The sequence below is a fragment of the Colossoma macropomum genome, unplaced genomic scaffold (genome assembly GCF_904425465.1).
Source record: "Colossoma macropomum unplaced genomic scaffold, Colossoma_macropomum, whole genome shotgun sequence".
In the NCBI taxonomy this organism is placed as follows: domain Eukaryota; kingdom Metazoa; phylum Chordata; class Actinopteri; order Characiformes; family Serrasalmidae; genus Colossoma; species Colossoma macropomum.
This window is the reverse complement of record NW_023494803.1, coordinates 8569977-8591355: the sequence shown is the minus strand read 5'-3', so window position 1 is coordinate 8591355 and position 21379 is coordinate 8569977. Positions and strand designations below refer to the sequence as shown.

Genomic DNA, 21379 nt, shown 5'->3' with positions numbered 1-21379 from the left:
TGCTTTTCTGAACATATTGTGGATGTTTTCAGTATTTGTAGACATTGACCAGCTGCATGTTTCATTATAAAGAGAGCAAAATTAGTCTTGTTTAACTGGATTTAGTGCAACCCAGCATGTCAAATATTGAATAAAAATCATTGTTCTCACAGATTTTTATGTTATTTTTAAAAATACTATTGGTTCTTCTCAGTTCCAACTGATCAGACGATAAATATTGTGACATAATGTGTATCGCAATAAATCGTCCCCTCAGAATTATAAGGTTCTAACTGTGTTCTGAGCAGTTTTGAGAGATTGAGCTTCCAAGATTTTGCATTCCATTTAGCAAAACTGATATGTGGAACAAGTCTGTGTCAAACATGAAAATGACAGACACCCTAAATTTATTCTATATGTGCAAAATCAAAATCCTATCAGATATGTAAATGAGGTTTTTTGGAACAGGTCAAATGCAAAACGTCTAATCCAAAGAACTTCCTGCTTGAAATATAAGGTTCTGTCTGACAAAACATGAACAGAAGAAATGATTTTCAAGGAAACACAAACAGTTTATTCATAATTTGTCTAAAAACATAAAGTTAGTGTTGTAACAGTGTCTACATTATCAGAAAGTGAAATTTAATGCATTTTGACATTTTTATGATGCATTATTTACTTATTTTTTATGACATTTCTTGTTTTAGGACAAATTATCCTTTCCTTATTCAAAAGAGCATCGATTGATAGATTAAGTATAAAGGTCAGTGCTAAATATTTTGTCGAGTGCAGAGGTCAATTCTAGGTAGGGACCATTAGCTTAAGTTTCCTTTAGGTTAGACAGGAACCAGCTATTGTAATAAACTGTCCCAGCAAGGTCAGTTTAAAGGCTGTATAAGGTTTTGTTTTATATCAGAAATGTGACTCTAATGAGCCAAAATGTCTTATTTTGGGACAAAGAAGAAAAAGAAAAGATGGATGAATGAAATTAATTTTTGTTGCAAAGACCCCCAATTTCTGAAAGAAAACAGGCAGAGTTTCAGCAACATGTTTATATTTTATAATTCCAAGGGGACAAAATGTATTATTGCCATATCACCCACCTCTATACACACATTACGAGTAAACTGCAGTTCAACACTGTAAAGGCAAACACTGAAAACCTAACAAACCACAGAACTCACACTGACAAATATTTCGCATTTACTTTCTTTACGGACCAAACCGTTTTCTCCTTTTATAGAGCAATAATAATAATAATATAATAATAATAATAATAATAATAATTCAATGAAACCCTAAACTAGACTAAAAATTATAATTAAATCCACTGCAAAAGCACTGCGCTTAGTGTATTAGAAAACAGTCTATACATTCAGTTTGGAGACAGCATTTGCAAATACTGTTGTAAGAAACGGAGCTGAACATAATCATAGAATTAAAAGGCAGAGAAAATATTTAAAGTGTAAACAAGAGGCACGAAATATCACCTCATTCTCGCTCTCTAACTCACATATAAGAGGCAGAGTTAGTCTGAAACGCTGAAGATAGCCTGCAGTGCGTAAGTAATATATAACAGCACTCATTATTCAGCTAATTCCTAATTTACTCAGTTTTTCATGATGTGATTTCTCACATCGCAATGCATAGTACAGTAAGACGATAAGGTCCAAAATGCAGATTTTAAATCTTTGGGTCTTCACCTGGCCCTGCTCACACTTGGTAGGAACACGCGTCTCCACTGATCTGATTATGAGTGGACAGTGAGACGTACAGCTGTTTTGACCTGATAAATCCATGTGTCTCAAATGTGTCTCCAGCGACCAGGTGATCAGATTTTGTGACTAGAACCCATCCAAAGGTGGTTTGAGCAATTCAGATCTTGGAGATACACTGGACCGCATTCACACAGTAGTCAGCGCTGTTCACTTATGATCGGAGGACGCGTATTAATGAGTACGTTTACATGCACTTAATAATCATAATAATATGGTGTTTACATGACCATTTGAATAATCGAACAACTGCAGAAATCCGATTATGATCGGATTATTGAGTGCATGTAAACGCACTCAGTGTTGGATGTGAAGACGGCCTTTGTGCAGAATTCATCTACATAAAGATACAAACAATTTACAAGGCCATTAAGTTCAATTTACCATCCATACTGTCGACTGATGTCGTCCTTTTAAGACTTTAAATAGAAAATAACTAAATACCTTCTAAAAAGATTCATGCAGAAATGAAAAAAGCACTTTCCAATGTAGGTTTGTTGGTGAAAAACATTAAAACAAAGCAACAAACTGACAAACATGCTATGAATGTGAAGATGTGCAGTAATGAACAGGGCTGCAGATTCAGGGTGGAGTCCTCACCGTAGTGTTCAGCGAGATATGCCGCATGTTACAGGATGACCACGGCTGTTCATACAAAAGTTTCTTTGGACCAGATGACCACAGTAGAAGCTTCCACTGACAGTGTTTCAAGATGACTATGACTGGTCATACAAAGGCTTCTGTGTACCATGCTACTGGATGACTACGGCTGTTCATACAGAAGTATCTTTGGACTATGTCACAGGATGACCACTGTTGTTCAAACAGAAGTTTCCACTGACAGTGTTACAGAAAAACCATAGTTGTTCATACAGGAGCTTCTGTGAATAGTGAATGACCACGACTTTTCATACTGAAGCTTTTGCAGAGAATGTTACAGGATGACCAGAGCTGTTCATACAGAAACATCTTTGGAGAGTGTTACAGGATGACCACAGCAGTATAGACATTAGATTCTATGGACCGTGTTACAGGATGACCATGGCCATTCATACTGACGTTTCTGCAGAGATTGCTACAGGATGACCACAGCTGTTCATACAGAAGTTTCTAAGTGTTACAAGATAAACACAGCTGTTCAGACATTAGTTTTCTGGACTGTGTTAGAAGATGACCACGCCAGTTCTTAGCCTTTGTGAAGTGTTGCAGGATGAGCACAGTTATTCAGACGTTAGTTTCTGTGGACTGTGTTTCAGGATGACCAAGACTGTTCAGACAGAAGCTACTGTGGAGAGTGTTGCAGGATGACCACAGGTGAAAGACAGTTTCTGTACATTGTGTTACAGGATGACCACTGTTCAGACATTAGTTTCAGTGGACAGCTGTTCTTTGGTGCGCTACATGATGGGGAATGTGGTTAATATGACGGTTTCTTTGGAGCACGGTACGGGATGACCAGGCCAGTTTATGAAGATGTTCCTTTGCAGAATGTCCACAGAATGTATGACCATGCCCGTACATGCAGAAGGTTCTGTGGACTGTGTTACAGGATGTTGATTTAGAAGCTTCTGTTGTGTGTTACAGGATGACTGATGTGATGACATGATGAAAATTGTTACTATGGAGTCTCCCCTGGAGCACAGTATGGAATGACTAAGGCTTCTTTGGTGTTTGTTACAGGATGACCAGGGCTGTTCATATAGAGGGTTCTGTTGTATCTGTTACAGGATGATCAAGGCTGTTCCTACTGACACCTCTCGTATATTACAGGATGATTAAGGCTGTTAATATAGAGGTTTCTCTGGAGTGTGGTACAGAATGACCAAGTCGTCCATACAGAGGCTCCTCTATAAAGATGATTTTGGGTTGATCAGGGCTGTTCAAACGTGCTGGAAGTGATCATCGGCCTCCTTCTGCTTTTAATCTTCAGTGAGCCATATCGAGGCTGCGCAGGCACACACAGAAACAGACACATTACTATGAAAATACTATCTTAAAAGTTATGAATTATCATTAGGGATGCACCAAAATTTTGGCCACAAAAACTGCTCAAAAATTGTGCTTTTGGTTTTTGCCAAACGGGAAAAACAGCAAAAAAATTTGACTGTAAATATTAAATAGGTCTACAAATAAGTGGCAAAATGAGTTTTAAAAGGACAACAAAAGTGCAAATTAAAACCTAGAAAATAATAGAATTCTTTGCCTTAGATGACCAACCATTCTCCCCTTATTGAGGATGGTGGATTTCGTAGCACATTCATTAGTCTACATCCTGTAATACTTTTACTATGTTTATTTTTTGGAAACTGTTTTTATTTATTGACACCTTTTCTAAGTTTTGACCAAGTGTGTCCTCAATATTTGCTTCGGTTTTGGCCAAAAAAATCAGATTGGTGCACCACTAATTATTATACATGCACATTATATACATACATATTTATGTGAGGTGACTAATACATTAACAATACATACAATGGCAGACAGTTAGTCAGCAATGTAGTGAGAAAACCCAGCATCTCCAACAAAAAAACTTTTTTTACTCTGCACTGAAAATCATCATTATGACGTTTTTAAGTTCATATGAAAAAGACACACCCGCATATGCATATGTACACACCTCTTTGCGCACTGCTTTGGAACGGGTGATCTTCACACTCTGTGATCTGCGCAGACCTTTCGGCAGCGATGACTCATCCTCCAAATATGCTCCGTCTACTTCCTCTTCATGCCCATCCTCTTCCTGTTTATATGGGTAATGCTCTGAGAACAGAAACACACAAAAGAAGGACTGAAATTCATTCAACTGTTACAAGATCGGAACCATATCTATAAAAAAAGGGTGAATGAATCGGGATGAAATAGTTTTCTCTAAAATTGAATCTCACCTAAAAAAATTGTTTTTATTTTATAACCAACCATACAGAGGATAGCTGAGAAGGTGCTGTTGTAGAGAGTGTACCTGCTTAATCACAGGAAGCAGGTAACCTGCAGAAATACAATCTTACAACCCAAAGTGATCACTGTAATTTAGCATAACAATACAGACACGTGTATAGTGTTTGTAGTGCTCCCAATAGAAATCCTGCACTCACCAGATGTGCCAGTTAAGCAGCAACAGGGCTCTGTACCATTTCAACTCATCACAGTGTGGTTTTACCCTAATCTGACCACTAGAGGATGATGAAAATTATGTCTTCTCTTCAAATGTTACTGAAAATTTGCCATAAAAAAGAGGTTCACAGTTTTGTCAAGTTTATAGTCACTTGCCCTGAGACGAGTATAGTGGGGGGAGAAATATTCCTGGAGTTTCTATGTTTCAGGATGATAACTTCTTCAGATTATGAAGCCAATTCAGACTTTAATGGGTAATCTAAATCTTCAGTCTTCCCCTGAATTACTATATATATTAAACTGTGAAGAGGGCTGCCAAGCTCTTTCATTCATCTATTAATCAAGGCTGTATAGAAGATAACATGGACTGTGGAGAGTGTTGCAGGATGACCACAGGTGAAAGACAGTTTCTGTACATTGTGTTACAGGATGACCACTGTTCAGACAGTGGTGGCCATTAATCAAGGCTGTATAGAAGATAACATGAGACTTTCTGCACAATCTGTCTGATTGGGATGCTGGCTTTAGCAGAAATCCATCACAAATTGCACTTAGACTAAAATAAAAAAGGAGGAGATCCAAGAAACGCTCCCTCCAGCCTCACCGGTTCAGCGTGATGACGTTTAGCATTGTGAACATCACAGAACAAAGGTCCAAGAGGTCCGTAGCCTCTCATTCCATGAGAATGGAGGCTACGGATTCAGAGTTTAGAGATTTAGACTGGACATAAATCTTGGCACAGTTTACTACCACTACAGCGACCATACAGCCTTTTTCCAGAACACATGCTCTTTTTGGGACCTAAAAATGCATCTGGCTGGGATTTCTACATTGGCTAAAATTATCCAGGATTTGGCTTAGCTTTCATGTTGACATTTGCTTTCTACAGTCTGCCCTGTGCTGCTCTCCTAGCCCCAGTGTCCAAAATCAAAATACAGTCACCCTAACTAGCATCACAAGACAAGAACTCTTCTCAATCTCAAAATGATTTAAGCTTCTGACATTTAAGTTCATTTAACTCTCAACAAACCTGCACAACATACTGAGGCAAGTAAGGGTATACATTTAAAGTAGATTACATCTTCCTGTGATAGTGAGCCTACCAGAGTCCTCCATGCTGGGGTTTGAATTCTGACTGGCCCGCTGGAGAGATCTGCCGAAAGCCGATTGGTCAGAAGGGACCTGTGTGATGTCAGGAATGCTGAAGCTCCGCAGACGCTCACTGATGGCGCCCTGTCCCTGTGGAAACAGCCATGTGACCAAAAACAATCACCCCCAAATCAATCACTTATGCTGAAGCCCAAATGCTCAAAGATATATGGAGGAGAGAGTACTTTAAAGGGCCCATATCTTAGAAAGACAGATTTTCCTCATATTTTCATACAGAAACAACATACTGTTCACTTTCTAGTCCATACAGTCCATATATAAAAATAAAGCAGCAAAAACAACCTGGTTTGAATTTACTGTATTTGTGATGTCACAAAAACAATGCATTTACATATATTCACCCCTCTGTCCATACACAATAGTTACATGCTGTATTTCAGCCTGACCTGCTTTTTGTATAAGGCGTAATACAAGCAGGCAACCAGACCTCATTTACATATATCAGTCTTAAAGAAACAGTAAAAAACCAGCCCTTCTATATGAAGAGATGTTAAAAAATGGTCACATAAAAATGAAAAAAATCAGCATATGGGCTTTAATATGTGTATATGGGACCTTTAATATGCCTATACTTACAAATAGCCAAAAACCTCATTTCAAATCTAACCACACATTCAAGTATCTTTTATTTGTGCCACCAAAAATTTTTCTACCAAAAGTCCATTCAAAACTGACAGCAAACCGAGGATTCAAAGCTATTCTCTTAAATGTGATGCTAAAACTACAACTAATTCGTTAAGCACGAACTGGCATAAAGGACGGTCAGTTAGTTCTGTTACTATGTGTAGTGTGTGTTTGTGTGCATATAAAGCCACCCTAAGCAGAGCACAAACAAATGAGACGTTACCTGCAGCTCCACCACCCTTAGTCAGGTACAGAGATCTTTGCATATGGTTAGTCTAGCGCACAGAGAGAAGAGAAAGAAAAAGAAGTAGAGAGAAAAAAGGAGAGGTAATTGTAAAACAAAACATAAGAGCAAAGTAGAAAAACAACAAAAATGGCAGCTGTGTAGAGAAATAAGGCAGCGCTGCATACAGAAGCATTTTCTGCAGGAAAGCTAGAGACAAGGGCAAGAAGTACACTCCCATACAACAAATGGGTCAATCCCAAAATGGTGAAACATAAAGCTTATAATGGTAACACAATGGTAAAAGTGACGTAATATGGGCTAGCTTTTCCCTTTGACTTCTTTAAATGTTGAAGCGGGTAAACTTGCAGACAGCCTTTTACAGAAAGAGTTGGTGTTGTTCCACACAGCACTGATGGCTTTAAACTGTTGAAAAACTTTGCCAAGCTAGTTTGTATTTACTGTGAGACCAAATATTCTCTATAGGGTTTAAATCTCTGACCAGGAAAAAACCATCAGTAAAACCCATCCTATTCTGGGCTTAGCCCATTTTTTGCACAGGAGTGCTGTTGGTGGGTAAGTATACAGTAGGAGAGTAAATCTTTGACCTCAACAACATTTTGATTCGACTGCACTTCATCACATACAGTTCATGTAGGAGTGGAACATATAAGAACATAGTAGTGGCACAACAAAAATAAAACAATGTCTATTTCATTCCTTTTTTACATTTCAAATTAGTCTGACTTTGATCAAAATAAAACACACATGCTAGGTGTGTCTAGATACACAAGGACTTTGGACACACTGTCCAAAAGTATTCAGTATTCTGGCACAGGTGTATGATCTCCCTACAAAAGAGCTGCAAATAGAATGGGATGCTTTGGAGCAGCTGTACATCAGCCTAAGGTCACCATGCCCAGTGCCAAGCATGGACTAGAAGGGTATTAAGCCCCCCAGCATTGCACTATAGGGCAGTGGAACTGTGTTATCTGAAGTAATGGAGCGCCGTCCAGTATCTCTGGGGTGAGTTGGAGTGTCCAGAACTAACCATCTAACATCAGTACCTGACCTCACTAATGCTTTTGTGGCTGAATGCAACTAAATCCTCACAGCAATACTCCAACATCTGGTGTAGAGCCTTCCCAAACATAATACCCTATAAATACCTTTGATTTCTGAAGAAACGCTGGGATGAGCAGGTCCACAAACTTTTGTGCATATAATGTCCTCAATTCAAACATTCTTAAATCAATGCAGTTAAACTGTCACCTTCAAAGTTATACTTTTGATGCTCATAGTATTCACCAACTGGCCACATCATTAAGTACACCTCCTTGTTTCTACACTCACTGTCCATTTTATCAGCTCCACTGACCATATAGAAGCACTCTATAGTTCTACAATTACAGACTGTAGCTCATCTGTTTCTCTGCATACTCTGTTACCCTGTTCTTCAGTGGTCAGGACCCCCACCGGACCCCCAAAGAGCAGGTATTATTTGGGTGGTGGATCATTCCCAGCACTGCAGTAACACTGACGTGGTGGTGGTGTGTTAGTGTGTGTTGGGCTGGTACTGAGAATGATCCACCACCAGATGTACTTCTTTGCGAGATATGCTGTGAGGGTCTGAGTGTCTGAGTGTTTGTGTCTGTTACCCCGACAGCAGCCTAAACCTGAGTCTGTTTATATGTGTGTGAAAGCATACTTGAGAGAGTTTGCGTCAGTATGTTTGCGTATTTGAACGTGTTGTGTATTTGAGCATGTTTTTATTACCTTGACTGCAGCAGAGACAGCAGCGGTAGCGGCGATGCTCAGGCCTTGCCTGCCAAAGCTCACCATCGTCTCGTAGCTCCTCTCTTTGGCCTGGACGATATAATCATCTATTTCCTGTAAATAAATACGTAAACACATCAAGAAAACATCCTGAATGTTGTTACCTTTAGTAATTTCAGTGTTTGTGTTAAAACAGTGCCCAGGGCAATTAACACATCAGTGTATGTACTGTCATCTGCAAAAGTTTGAATTTCTTTGGTCAAATTCACAAGTTTTGTTAGATTTTCTAGTGAAAATAATTTAAGAAATACAGTAAAATAGAACATAAAATCTAAAAACCTTTACACAGGCCACATTTTATGTTTAATTTTCCCCAATATGTTAAATTTAGCAAATTAACAGTAACATTAAAATGTGCAGAAGTGTGTTCAATGTTTAGGACTTTTTTCCAAATACCAATGCATTTGTGAGGTTGATAAATGCGTACCCTTTCTCTGGAGGCCAGCAGGGGGTGCAGGAACTTCCTGTAGATCAGACTGGCTCCTCTGGTGTACGGCGACAGCAGCCAGATAACAAAAGCCACTTTCAGCTCGTAGTACAACGGGAACCTGCAAACACAGAGAAAACTATTATAACTGAGGAATGAAGCGATGAAAAACGACAGCAGTTCCTGGGGGAGTTTCAGAGCACGTCATGTGACACAGAACTGGTCTGATCACTCTGGATCTACTTTATATCAGCCTGAACAAGTACAGTGCAGTCTATATGATACTGATGAGGACCTGCTGAATAAAATGGCTTATGATTAGACATGTAAATATTCTGACCTTCAATTATTATTTAAGGGCTGGAAGTTTTTGTGCCAATGGCAATTTCAGGGGGCTAAAACTAATAATCAATGATGTCAGCTGACATAATTTTGTATTTCTATTTAAGATTTTCATTTTATACTCTAGCAGTTTCAGTTAAACAGTGCTTTACTGACTGATATAACTGCCAGTTCTTGATTGTACACTGAATGCATAAATGAACGATTTACACAGTTGCAGAAAATAGACAACAAACACAATAAACCAGGTTTTATTTTTTTGCATATTGACAGATGAAAACAGCCTGAGATTTTATAGAAGCCAAAAATGAGTAAATACTATATTAAATATTACTAAAGTTGATTATAAATTTTGTCAAAGCTAACCTGTTAATGTGTTGAATGATTAACAACATTTTTTTTCATACCGTTAATGCACTATCCTAATTAGACACTTCAAATCAACTGCAGCTGTGCAGACTGAATCCCAGCTGTAGTGCATGGTATGTTGCTATGATAGCTCTCTTGTTTAAATACAGCTTTTAAATAATGACTCTCTTGGTGAAACAAACTGTTTCCAGCTACTGCAATACCATGAATTTGCCCATCACAGAAGTTTACAAGCAAAACACAGCAGTGATGTCGGCAAGATCAGTAATTCAGCAAACAAACCCGCATTCATATAATTAAAATACTGTTAATGAATTATCGAGAGTAATAAATACATTCCAATGAGGCTTATTTTGACGCTTATATGGTCAAATCTGTACAAATAAGACTACAATCAATCACAATTAACTATATTTAAAGAATGCAATAAATCACAACTAGTTTTTTGAATTATTTGACAGCCTAAATTTTAACATTACAGTTTGGTCAGTCTCCTCCTACAGTCCAAAGGCAAGCAGTTAGGCCAAATGGACATAACTTGCCCCTCGGTGTGTGTGCACCGGCGACCTGTCCAGGGTGTTTCCTGCCTTCCGCCCAGGCTCCAGCTCCCCCCACGACCCAGAAGGATAAGCAGCTTAGAAAGTGTGTGTGTGTGTGTGTGTGTGTGTGTGTGTGTGTGCATGTGTGAGAGAGTTTGGTCAGTTTAGCTTAAACTTAAACTAAATGATTTTCCATTCAGTACTGTTTCAGTGTAGGTTGTGTATCTCACCATGCCAAGGAGAGGTCTGTGATTGTCTCCACTACAGTGTAAAGAGCGAACACGATCCAATACATCATCCAACGAACCTGTAACACACACACACACACACACACACACACACACACACACGTACAGAGCCACACCGAGGAAAAGGAAATGAGAAAAGGAAGGAGGGTAAAGCCATGGCACGGAACAGATAGAATTGCTGTACTTCTCTGTCTTGGTTTACTGCCCTGTGGTCAGCTATATGAGTCCACCGGGATGAAAGACAAACCCCTCTAACTTCCTCTGTATTGGACATGCAAATGCTGATTCAGCACAATAAACACCACCATCATGTAATAACTGTGTTTGACTGAGTACTTAGCAACAACTGACAATTAGACGTCAACAGAGTGCTTGATAATAACTGACATATAGTAGTGGGTGATACACCAGCTGAATTTCTCCCTTTATATATTTGATTACAAACAAATATAGAATCAAACAAGCAAATAAATAAATAATAGTTGGCTGTGATATAGAATATTTTGAAACTCAGTAGAACGTTTAATAAATTCAGTCATCATGATGGTGGGTAGTGTTTAATATTAAAGGCTCTTAAGCCATAATAATAAAATTACATTATTTCTTGATTGTTAATGAAGCATGGCGTAAACAGGGATTGCTGTTCAGTGCACTTACGTATTCTTTTACATTCTTGGTCCTGACTGCTTTGTAGGAGTAGTACGCTGGATAAAGTGTCCCGAACACAAGGCTGAAACAGAAAAACACGCAAACACTTCATATAATAAGCAAGCATGTTTTTCATTCTTTTAAAGCAACGCTTCACAGCAAATTCAATTTCCCTCCTATGCCACATGTAGTTGATCAGCCAAGACATGTTAAGTGTCTGAAGTTTGCTTCTTTAGTTTTACACTGGAAGTATGAGGCTAATGTGGCTAACAAGTAATGAAACCATAAACATTAAAAAGGAGGAGAACGGTCAGTGGTCGAAGTATGAATGGGAAAGCCTGTAGCACTCATCGTGGCATCTGTTGACGAGGAAAGTCCCACCCTTTCATAAAAAGAGCCAATCAGCTTACTGATTAATCCGCTACTGGGAAAAGCCCCTCTTGTTGTGGAGATCTGTGCAAGTGCAGTAGCCAGAACTAGCTAAAAAATTGCGTTTTTGCGTTATTTGAGGCAAATGGTATAAACTGTTAATGTTTTGTTGTCAGAATTTATCTGTGATTACAAACATGTTTTTGAAGTATTATTTTGCCTTGTAGTTCCAGTTTTATACATCTCTCCCCATTCAAACAGATAGGCATCTGATCTTGTATGGCTGGAAATAACTGCCAGGCGGTGTTACCAAGACGGCTGTTGAGTGAACAGACTTTCCTATGAGGACGTTGTTTATAACCCACCAATCAGCATCAGGAAACCTGCATATCTAAACCGTCCTACAAGCAAATCTATCTGCGATTATTTAACAACAGTGCAGGAAAACACTGATGCAACTCACAATATTTTGCAAAATTATCACGGTATCTGATGACATCTGTTAGCATTTCGCTGTTGTTTGAATAAAACCCTGTATCTCCAAAATGTTAATATTACAGGAGAAGGAAAAAACATACCTTACTTTTAATGTAAGTCATTGGAACCAGAGTTTTTTAAAATCATTTTTTGGTCATGAAATATACAGACAATGTAAAGGACAACAGGCATTTTCAAATTATGTGAAAAACTGGAAAACAAAAAAATTGGAGATACAAGGTTTTGTTCCAACAACAGCGATTTATAAAGTTAATGAACCCATGCTCACCTCTATGATGACATCAATGGGGACATTACACAATATTATAAGCATAGACTCCCAGGCTTATTACACACTAATGCTTATTATTCAGTAACTTCAATGTAAACTGGCTGAGCTGTTTTTAGGTCATAGAAGTGTGTAATAAAACTTTGGGCCCACCGGTGGCCCCTGGACATTTGAGGGGTTAAAGAAAAATTTCTATTTGTTTACATTTTATAGAGGTCAAATTGTTCTTTTTTCGCTCTTTATTTGTGTGATATTTTGTGATATGACAGAGGGCCAGTGTTACATATACATCATGTGACAGCTGATGCGCACGTCATATACTTCATACACAAAGTTAGAGGCAAAATATCACATCACGCATAAAAAAACAGACAACAATTTTAACATATACTGCGCAGCTCGTATGTCAAGCTGTACAGCAGACGTCATTAAAATGTAACTAAATGTAAAGTCTCTAGTGGGACCTTCATGGAAAGTTTGCTAGGACAGCAGCAAGTCTGTGAGTCCTCTCCACGAGGCACCACATTTTTGGCTGAACCATCACTTTAAAATTAACTACTGACGTACAAGTTTTATACGAACTGAAACAGGGACGAACTGCCAAGCACAATCCGGACTGTTAAGCCGAGCTTTGCACCTAATAGGAGTGGAGCCAAAGGGAGGGAGCTGAAAAAACCGTTTCTCAAAGAGGTGCTGAATACCTCACTGCACTTGTTGCGAATTTATGGGAACGGAGCGGCCTTTGCTGCGAGCCCGGCTGCTTCCACCACAGTAAATTTTCATGTAACTATGGGAACGACAGCACCGCCTGATACCGTCTACAGTATTCTGTGTGTGTGTGTGAGTGCGTGTGTGTGTGTGTGTGCACGCAGTGAGGAGCTGCTGGAATATTTCCATCCATTACATAACAGCTTCTCCACCCTAAAACATCTCTGCTCCACACACAACCAAACGCAGACTGACGCTTAAACTTTAAACTTTGTTTTGGGCAATTTATGTTAAAAAAAGAACAGAACACATCCAAACTACACCAACCTGCTGATCCAGAGCTCAAACAAAAGGCCGCTCTGTGCCAAAATGAAAAAAAAAGAGGCTTCATGTTGTCGAGCTAAGAGCGAGCCAGGCGATGCTCAGTTAAAAGTAGCTGCTGGACAGGAAAGAAACAAAAGAGCCTAAGAGGTTAAACAGTAGAGTCACAAAGCAGGCAGTCATGCATTAGTCATTATCCTCCTGGAGAGAGAGAGAGATACAGAGAGAGATACAGAGAGTTTTCGTCGATGAGCACTGTTTTCATAGCTGACTCACAATCGAAAAGTTAAAAGGTTATTGGTCTGGTTAGAGTTTTACTCTATTGACCCTAGAAAGAAAACTTTCCTACTGGAATAAATATGAAACCAGGAACAGTGAGTCATAACACGTTTTATTTTTAACTAAATAAACTTACAACTACTTGAGTAAGATTAATAACATTTTTATACAAGCAACCTACACATCTCAAAAATAAAGGTACGAAGCTGTCACTGGGGCAGGACCCCTCTTGTCACTGAGGTGGGTACATCTCAGTACCTTTAGACAAGGAACATAACTGTATCATGATCTACTGAAATGATATTTTCTAAGCTGTACTGACACAGCTTACCCCGTCTCGTCTCCAAGCTTTTTATTTTATGTTCCGTTTTAAAATATTAGGTTATGAAAAGACACAAATACATACTTTTCACCTGAAAAAACTTATTTAAGGTTCACAGCTGGACATTAAAACCACTGTTGCACCTTTAAGAGAACATTTACACTGTTTGTAACTTGATGAACGAAAACTGTACCAGCATCTACAGTTTATGAACAATGGAGCCCAAAACAGAGTGAGTGTAAATCTTATCCTGTAGGTGGGGATAACTGGGACAGACTGGGGGCCTGGCTGTAACGGTCACTAACAAGAAAAGCACCATCTGTTCAGTATAGATCCATGTTGTTTGACCCAGACAAGCTTTCCAATTAAATACATAAAAAATGCTTTCGTTAAAATGAACAGGGTTAGTGAAAAGAATGGGGCAAATATGTTTTTGACTGCCAAGAGGAAAAGCAAGTATGTCAAATTGGAAATATATTTTATTTGCATGGCATCTTTAGTACATTTTTGAATGTATTTACATGAGGGTAAATGAGCAGCTCTGATTTTTTGCATCAGCAGACACTTAACACTTAGTGTACTTGAACTAACCCCACCTACACTGTTTACATGCTTCAAAACACATCGCTAACGTTCTCCCTGTGCTTCTACCACTCAGTTCCTAAATTGGGTTTCAGTCAAATCCAAACTGAATCAAATTAAACTGAACTGAACTTAATTCACAAAGTAGATTCTTGAGACACAACTCAGACTCACAAGCCAAAAACCTGAGACTCAACTGTACTTGGACCTCAAGAGACTCAGGACTCAACTCCGACTCACCAACCAGAGATTCAAGATTCGACCTGGACTTGCACCTCAGAGACTCAACATTTGCCTAAGACTCGGAAACTAGTGACTCCTCCTGTCCCTGTGACCTGACTAGTGACCTGACTTTTTCCTGGCTCTGATTTTCATGATCAGTGAGCTCTTACACCACCAATTAGTGACCCCTCTAAAACAAAAATGGGTTGAATGTGTTTTTGCAGCTGTTCAAAAGTAGAACAGAAATTTTACACATCGTCATTCTGAAATACTGTCATAATTTTTAAACACTGCAGTATACCTTATTTCCATTATACAATATACGGCACTGCAAATACGCAGCTGAGCTTGGTTTCTGTTAATACGCGTTGAAACAAATACAATACACACATTCACTGCTGCAAGACCACAGCAAAGGCAAAACACAGGTCTCTAAGTTCACTTTACAGGCCTCATTGCTCAAATCCGATTTCCTGCTCATATTCGAACACTCTGACACAATAGCTCACACTCGTTTAGGTAAGTGACTCAAATCTGTCGCTAATGTGAATGAACCGGCGTCCTGAAACGACCCACATGCGCACATCCTACGAATCACAAATGAACGAATCACGTGCATCATCAGCAAACAAACAAACGAGCAGAACGAGCTTCGCTGTGAAGATAATTAACTCTGATCAGCTCTCAGCTGTTCATTGTTAGAGTGAGACAAAGGTGAAAAAGGTGTTGTTTTTCCACCGTTTACAGGCTTTAACTTCTGTTCGACGCTGCTGCCATGGTAACGCTGAATGATGGCGCACGCGCAGTGGAAAAAAAGCACATGAAATCCGATCTGATCGTCACATTAAGGTCGCATGGCCACAAATCGGACACGTATCTGATCTAGGACCACATATGACAGTAGCTCAGGTCGGATTTGAAAAGATCAGATTTGCGTGTCCACACAGCTCAGAAAACATCAGACCTGAGTCACATTAGGGCAAAAAATCTGATTTGTGCCACTTCAACCTGGTAATGTGAACACAGCCTAACTAGCAGTTCTTAACTGAACCGTCAGACTGGACACCAATGCAAGTTTGTTATCTGGAAAATGAGTTTTTCCTTAGGAAAATAATTTTCTCACCGGGCTGTAACACATGTTAAGACAGCATTTGATTTTTCCAGTGGCATGCATGTGTTTCCGCTTGATGAATATGTGTAATGAAGTGGTAGGTGACTCAAATCTGTTCTCGCACTGCTGCTCCCAAATCTGAATTATGTTCACATTTTATAAAAACAAGAGAGGGAATGCAAACATCATGCTCGCACTGTAGATCCCTGCAGGAACTGTGTTTAATTATGTAAAAACATAAGCACATAACTGTGTAGCGAAACTTTTAAGGGTTAAATGCTCTCAATATCCATATTTAGGCCTACAGAGATCAAAACAATGGACAAGCACTAGCGTCCAAGACTAGAATAGACAATAAACAACAACACAAAAGCAATAAGCTTTGCAAAACACGCACAGCATGACCTCTGAGGTGCAACCAGCCAGTGACTTGGCTATTCTTATCTCAGCTCCGCTAGTTAACCAATGATCCTTGAGACCGTAATTAGCATAGACGAAGCACACAACGTTCTGGACCCTCAACACTAAGGAGATGACACACCTACCATTATACACACAGACAGGAAAAGTGCGGCTCCTCCCTGGGAGACCAGCCAAAGGACACATCCTCAAAGTGAGACTAGACAAGAAACGCTGATGGCCTAGTTTTTAGAGGTCACTGTACTTTGAAACACGTGTGTAAGTGTACAGTGAAAACATGCTGACGCCAGGTAGAGGAGCTCCTGCAGCATGACCAGGTGTGGACAGACAGAGAAGGATAATGAGGAAATGAAGCACAAACAATGCCTCCGGTCAAACGGGTGAGCCTGTCAGTCGGTATTACCTCAAAAACATACCAGTTTATCGAGATGTTCTGTGAATGTGAATTCAGTTAGATGGATCTTCTATAAGCTGGAGAGGTACATTTAGCACCATCACTAAACAGCCTTAAACCATATACATAAACATTTGAGTGTTATGATTATTACACAGATAAAGGTAAAGCAAAATGTTAACTTGTTGACATACAAAACATACATATATCTACCTAAATCAGGGGTCGGCAACCCAAATGTTAAGAGCCATTCTGTCCTTTCAACGAAAATCAAACCACCTTGGGAGTCACAATATTAAACGTCCATTTCACTTTACCTTTTATCTTGGCTGTAAATATGTCTTGTGTATGTGCTAATGTATTAATATAGGCTAAAAATATAAAATAAACAAAAACACAGTATTACATTGCTCTGTTTTAGGCTTTAACTCAGCTATAGACACTTTTCTCACTTCTCCTGCAGGAACCTTTTCCTCAAAAGTGGAACAGTTTCTTGTAAAACATCTCTCAACATTCAATTTTTCACAAAGCTGAAGTCACTTCTCGTTCGAATTTTCCCCTTCCACCTTAAATCTCAGCCTGAGGTGCCAGAATGTAACTGCTGCACCATTTAAGGAGGAAGCTGACTTCAGCCTCACGACTTTTTAGTGTTTGGCAGTTTCCCGTTGCAGATTAAACATATCAGGAAACCAGCTGGAGTGATTATAAACCCAAGTAAGTCCATTCGTCTCCAAAGTATCGATGTTCTTCTTAAATCTTTCTCTTTGTCTTTTCATTAGCTTACTAGCTAGACGAGGCTGTTCAACAAAACAACAACGTTATGTCATACAAGAAAGAGAAAAACTTTAATGTCTAAACTGCTGCAGTCATGAGATAAAATAGGACAACATATTGTGTGAGATATCTATGTGTTACTAATTAGCTTTAGAACACTTGCGTGTTTGAAAAGATGGGCACAATAAGTCATTTACAGATTTTTCAGTCTTTCTATGTTGGGGAAATAGGAATTTGGTCACTTAGATTGGAGAATATGACTAACAATCAATTTAGAATCGATCAAGTCACTCAGGTTTATTTTAATTATTCAAACGAGCACCACTGTTTGTAAACCCCCAAAAAACTACAGCATTACGTTTTAGACATTTTCATTTTTTCAGAGTACCAGCATTTCTCATGCTGTTGTGTTGTTGCTGCAGTTTGACTTAAAAGGAAACTCCACTGATTTCTCCACATTTCTACATGATTAAATGGTTAAGATTAGAACTGAACGATTTGGGGAAAACGTCTAATTGCAATTCTTCCAACTAATTTTGCAACTGCAATTTAAATTTCAAGGCTTGAGGCTTGAACTCTGAACACAGTGTGCCAAACTGCCAGTGAGTCGTGGGTGTGATGTCACAACACATGGAGGTTTGGTTGCCTCTGATTGGTCTAACTTATCTACAGGCAGTTCACAAACTCTTATTAGGTTCGTTTTTGTCTCTTAAAACTTAAAACAACGTTTTTGCTAAAGTGCACACTGTAAAAAGATGGTTCTTTAAGGGTTCTATAGGACCACCTTCGTTTTATGGAGAATGTGTTGTATATGGTTCTCTATAGCACCAAAAGGTTCTTCTATTGCTACAAGCTTGATGTTGTAACAATAGCAGAACGCTTTTTGGTGCTATACAGAACCATATACAACACATTCTCCATCAAGAACCATTTCACCATGCAAAGAACCATTTAACCCTTGATGTGTGTGTTACTCAGTGGTCCGGTGGACCCACCGCATTATTGTTTTTTTAAATCAATACAGCCATAACAATTTATGTAAAAATACCAGATGTTTTAAATATCACAAGTGTCCAGCGTAGGGTTCTCCTTTAGCAGCTGTAGCCAGTCAGCAGCCTGTCCATGTTGTCCACCCTCACACAGACACACACACACACACACACACACACACACACACACATATATACAAACACATACACACACACTAACAGCAGGCCATGTAGGAGGAGAGCAGAGTGAAGGGACACAGCACCTCCACACTTTTATTCCCCGTGGGTTCACCCAACACTACATGTGTAATGTAAATGTGTAGGGGGTGTTTACAGTGTGAAGGCACTAAAAATGTGTTATTTTATATGTTCTTCACAGAAAACGAGCAAAGACCAAGGAATCTGAGGTTGAAATAATAATAAATCACATAATGTTTTCTTTTGGTAAACATGGGTCCCACAGACCCCAACACCACACAAGGGTTAAAGCATGCAAATGGGTCTTGCAAACGGGCATCCATGTTTCTAAATAGAACTACTGTCTTTACTGAAGAACCATCGTTTTTAAGAACCTTGAAGAACCTCTTTTTGTAAGAGAGTAGGATCTAATTCCTTGCAGCTCTTGCACTTAAATTGTGATTTCGATATAAAATGATTAATCTTTCAGCCCTTGTTAAGATGTAAACTGAGTCATTCACTGTGGTTTAGTTTGAAGCGCTCCGTTCTAGAGAAACTTACCAAGACAGTGGTGGTGATAGGAACCAGATGTCCACCTCTAAAAGCTCCCTCACAGGAAGTTATTACAAGAAGTGGTTATTAATACACTGTCTGATATCTGAGACAGCGTTTTATGGTAGTTTTGTGATAAAGCTTTGGCCTAAAACGTATTGTAATCATTTGATTTTAATCCATTTGTGGTGGATGGATACCTGAGGGTGTTGTGAGGCAAAGAAAATGTATTTTTTCAGATTTATGACTATTTTGCCGTTGTCAACATTACATATAAAGATTCAGAAGACACATGTAGGTTCACCTTGGATATTACATGAAATGGCTGTATTTGTGCTGTAGACATGGTGTCCCCTGGTTCTTATCATCACCACTTTTAAGAAATCCGAGTCAGTTAGTTTCTCTACAGTGAACCATTTCACACCAAACCACTCTGAATGACTTTCTTTACATCTCAGGGACTGGATTATTCAGAAAATCTGAAAAATCGGTGGAGTCCCCCTTCAAGTAGAAGTAAAAGAAGCCAAAGTCTCGGGTCCAAAATCTCGCCCAGTACAAAGTTCCTCAAAAAAACTGCAGTGGAACCTCTGAGCAGCATCTACCAGCACAGGAACTGAAGTTTGTCAGGCCCTGTTCTTCTCTTTTTGGTCTAAAATAAAAAAAGCTAACGCTTCAAACTGAGAGGTGAGAAACAGTAAAGCAGAACAGGAGCTGAACCAACAGAACAGAATGAAAATAAACCCCAAAAACGAATTAGGAACTTAAAAGGTGGAGTGAGGAAAAATAAGAGTCATGTCGTCCATTATTTACAACAGAACTGGACCTCAGGAACATTACAAGCTTTTTTCCCCAACACAATCCAGGAAAAAAACATCTGCAGGCATTGGAAAGACAAAGTAATGTTCACAGACGAGGCTGAAGTTGGCTTCCTATTCGCCAGCTTCTTGTTCGAATTTTCCCGGTCCACCTTAAACGGTACAGCCGTTATATTCTGAATGTACATTCTACACAACGTACTGCTGCGCCTTTTAAGGTGGACCGGGAAAATTGGAACAAGAAGCTGGCGAAGGAAGCCACACCGCAGATTTAAAAGCTAACACGGTACAACTGAATCAGAATCAACACATTTACCGCTATTCCTTTCTTTACTCACACAACAGCTCTAGATATAATCCACGAAACCATTTTTCTTCGTGTCTCTCTCCAGTTGAGCAGAACTCTTCTTCTCCAGAGCAACAAATGACCGTAGCAGGCTTGCTAGGAGTAACGTCAGGCTAAAACTTTCTCTCGCTACTTATTCAGCCGGATAAAACGGTAAAATAGCTGTTTATCGCATTGTCATAGCAAAACAGCTCAATTTTTCAGGCTATGTGAGAAACGTGTCGGTGTCGTTGCTTCATGTTGGTCCCTCTCATCTTTTTTGTTCGTTTTCGGCCAGAGAAGCAGTTGTGCGTGATTGACAGATGAGCTGGCCAATGAGAGCTGTTTTTTCCGCATTGCCCGCCTCCAGAGCGCACTGATTGGACAGCTCATAGTTTTGTTTATGAGGAAAGAGTAAGCCTGCTATAACGCCGTTATTATTGGAAGAATAGGCCAATACACTCTCTATCTACTTTATTACTTTATTAGCCACTTCATTGGAACCATCTACTTTGTATTTCCACTAAATTGCCTCTTTATTAGAAACACCTACCTTGTGCAGGCCAATTTATTCGAAATCACTGACCTTGTACTTATTCTAACTGGCCATTTTATTAGAAACACCTACCTTGTACTTCCACTCACTGGCCACTTTATTAGAAATACCTACTGTGTGCTTCCACTCACTGGCCACTTTATTGGAAACATCTGCCTTGTAGTTACACTCACTGGCCACTTTATTGGAAATACCTACTGTATGCTTCCACTCATTGGCCACTTTATTAGAAACACATACTTTGTACTTCCACTCACTGGCCACTTTATTAGACGCACCCACCTTGTGCTTCCACGTACTGGCCACTTTATTAGAAACACCCCTTGTACTTCCACTCACTAGCCACTTTATTAGAAACACCACATCAGTTTCTGATCACAGGACTACTAGTGTCTTTCTGCATTCA

General features: G+C 39.2%; 2 protein-coding genes across 2 annotated transcripts in view; one reads left to right on the top strand and one right to left on the bottom strand.

The window, feature by feature from the left end:
* Window positions 1–1005: 1005 nt before the first annotated feature.
* On the bottom strand, window positions 1006–20724 carry reep3a (receptor accessory protein 3a). The gene is made up of 8 exons (XM_036592827.1): window positions 20431–20724; window positions 11301–11373; window positions 10626–10702; window positions 9146–9266; window positions 8659–8772; window positions 5969–6104; window positions 4372–4514; window positions 1006–3699 (listed from the first exon to the last, which is right to left on the bottom strand). The coding sequence occupies exons 1-8, from the start codon at window positions 20460–20462 to the stop codon at window positions 3625–3627; spliced, it is 771 nt and encodes a 256-aa protein (XP_036448720.1). The 5' UTR covers window positions 20463–20724; the 3' UTR covers window positions 1006–3624.
* The window catches only part of rgs7a (regulator of G protein signaling 7a), a 93618-nt gene continuing 88715 nt past the window's right edge, over window positions 16477–21379 (top strand). The window contains exon 1 of the mRNA XM_036592826.1: window positions 16477–16771. The gene's annotated coding sequence lies outside the window, so the exon portion shown is untranslated. The remainder of the gene's footprint in view (window positions 16772–21379) is intronic.

What these genes read in the sequence shown, in the direction of transcription:
- reep3a (XM_036592827.1), bottom strand. Translation starts at nt 20,462, where the DNA reads ATGGTTTCGTGGATTATATCTAGAGCTGTTGT. An exon ending in CCAAGAATGTAAAAGAATAC is followed by an intron (nt 10,703 to 11,300) that starts GTAAGTGCACTG and finishes TGTGTGTTACAG; the next exon opens with GTTCGTTGGATGATGTATTG. An exon ending in CCAAAGCAGTGCGCAAAGAG is followed by an intron (nt 3,700 to 4,371) that starts GTGTGTACATAT and finishes GTGCCTGCGCAG; the next exon opens with CCTCGATATGGCTCACTGAA.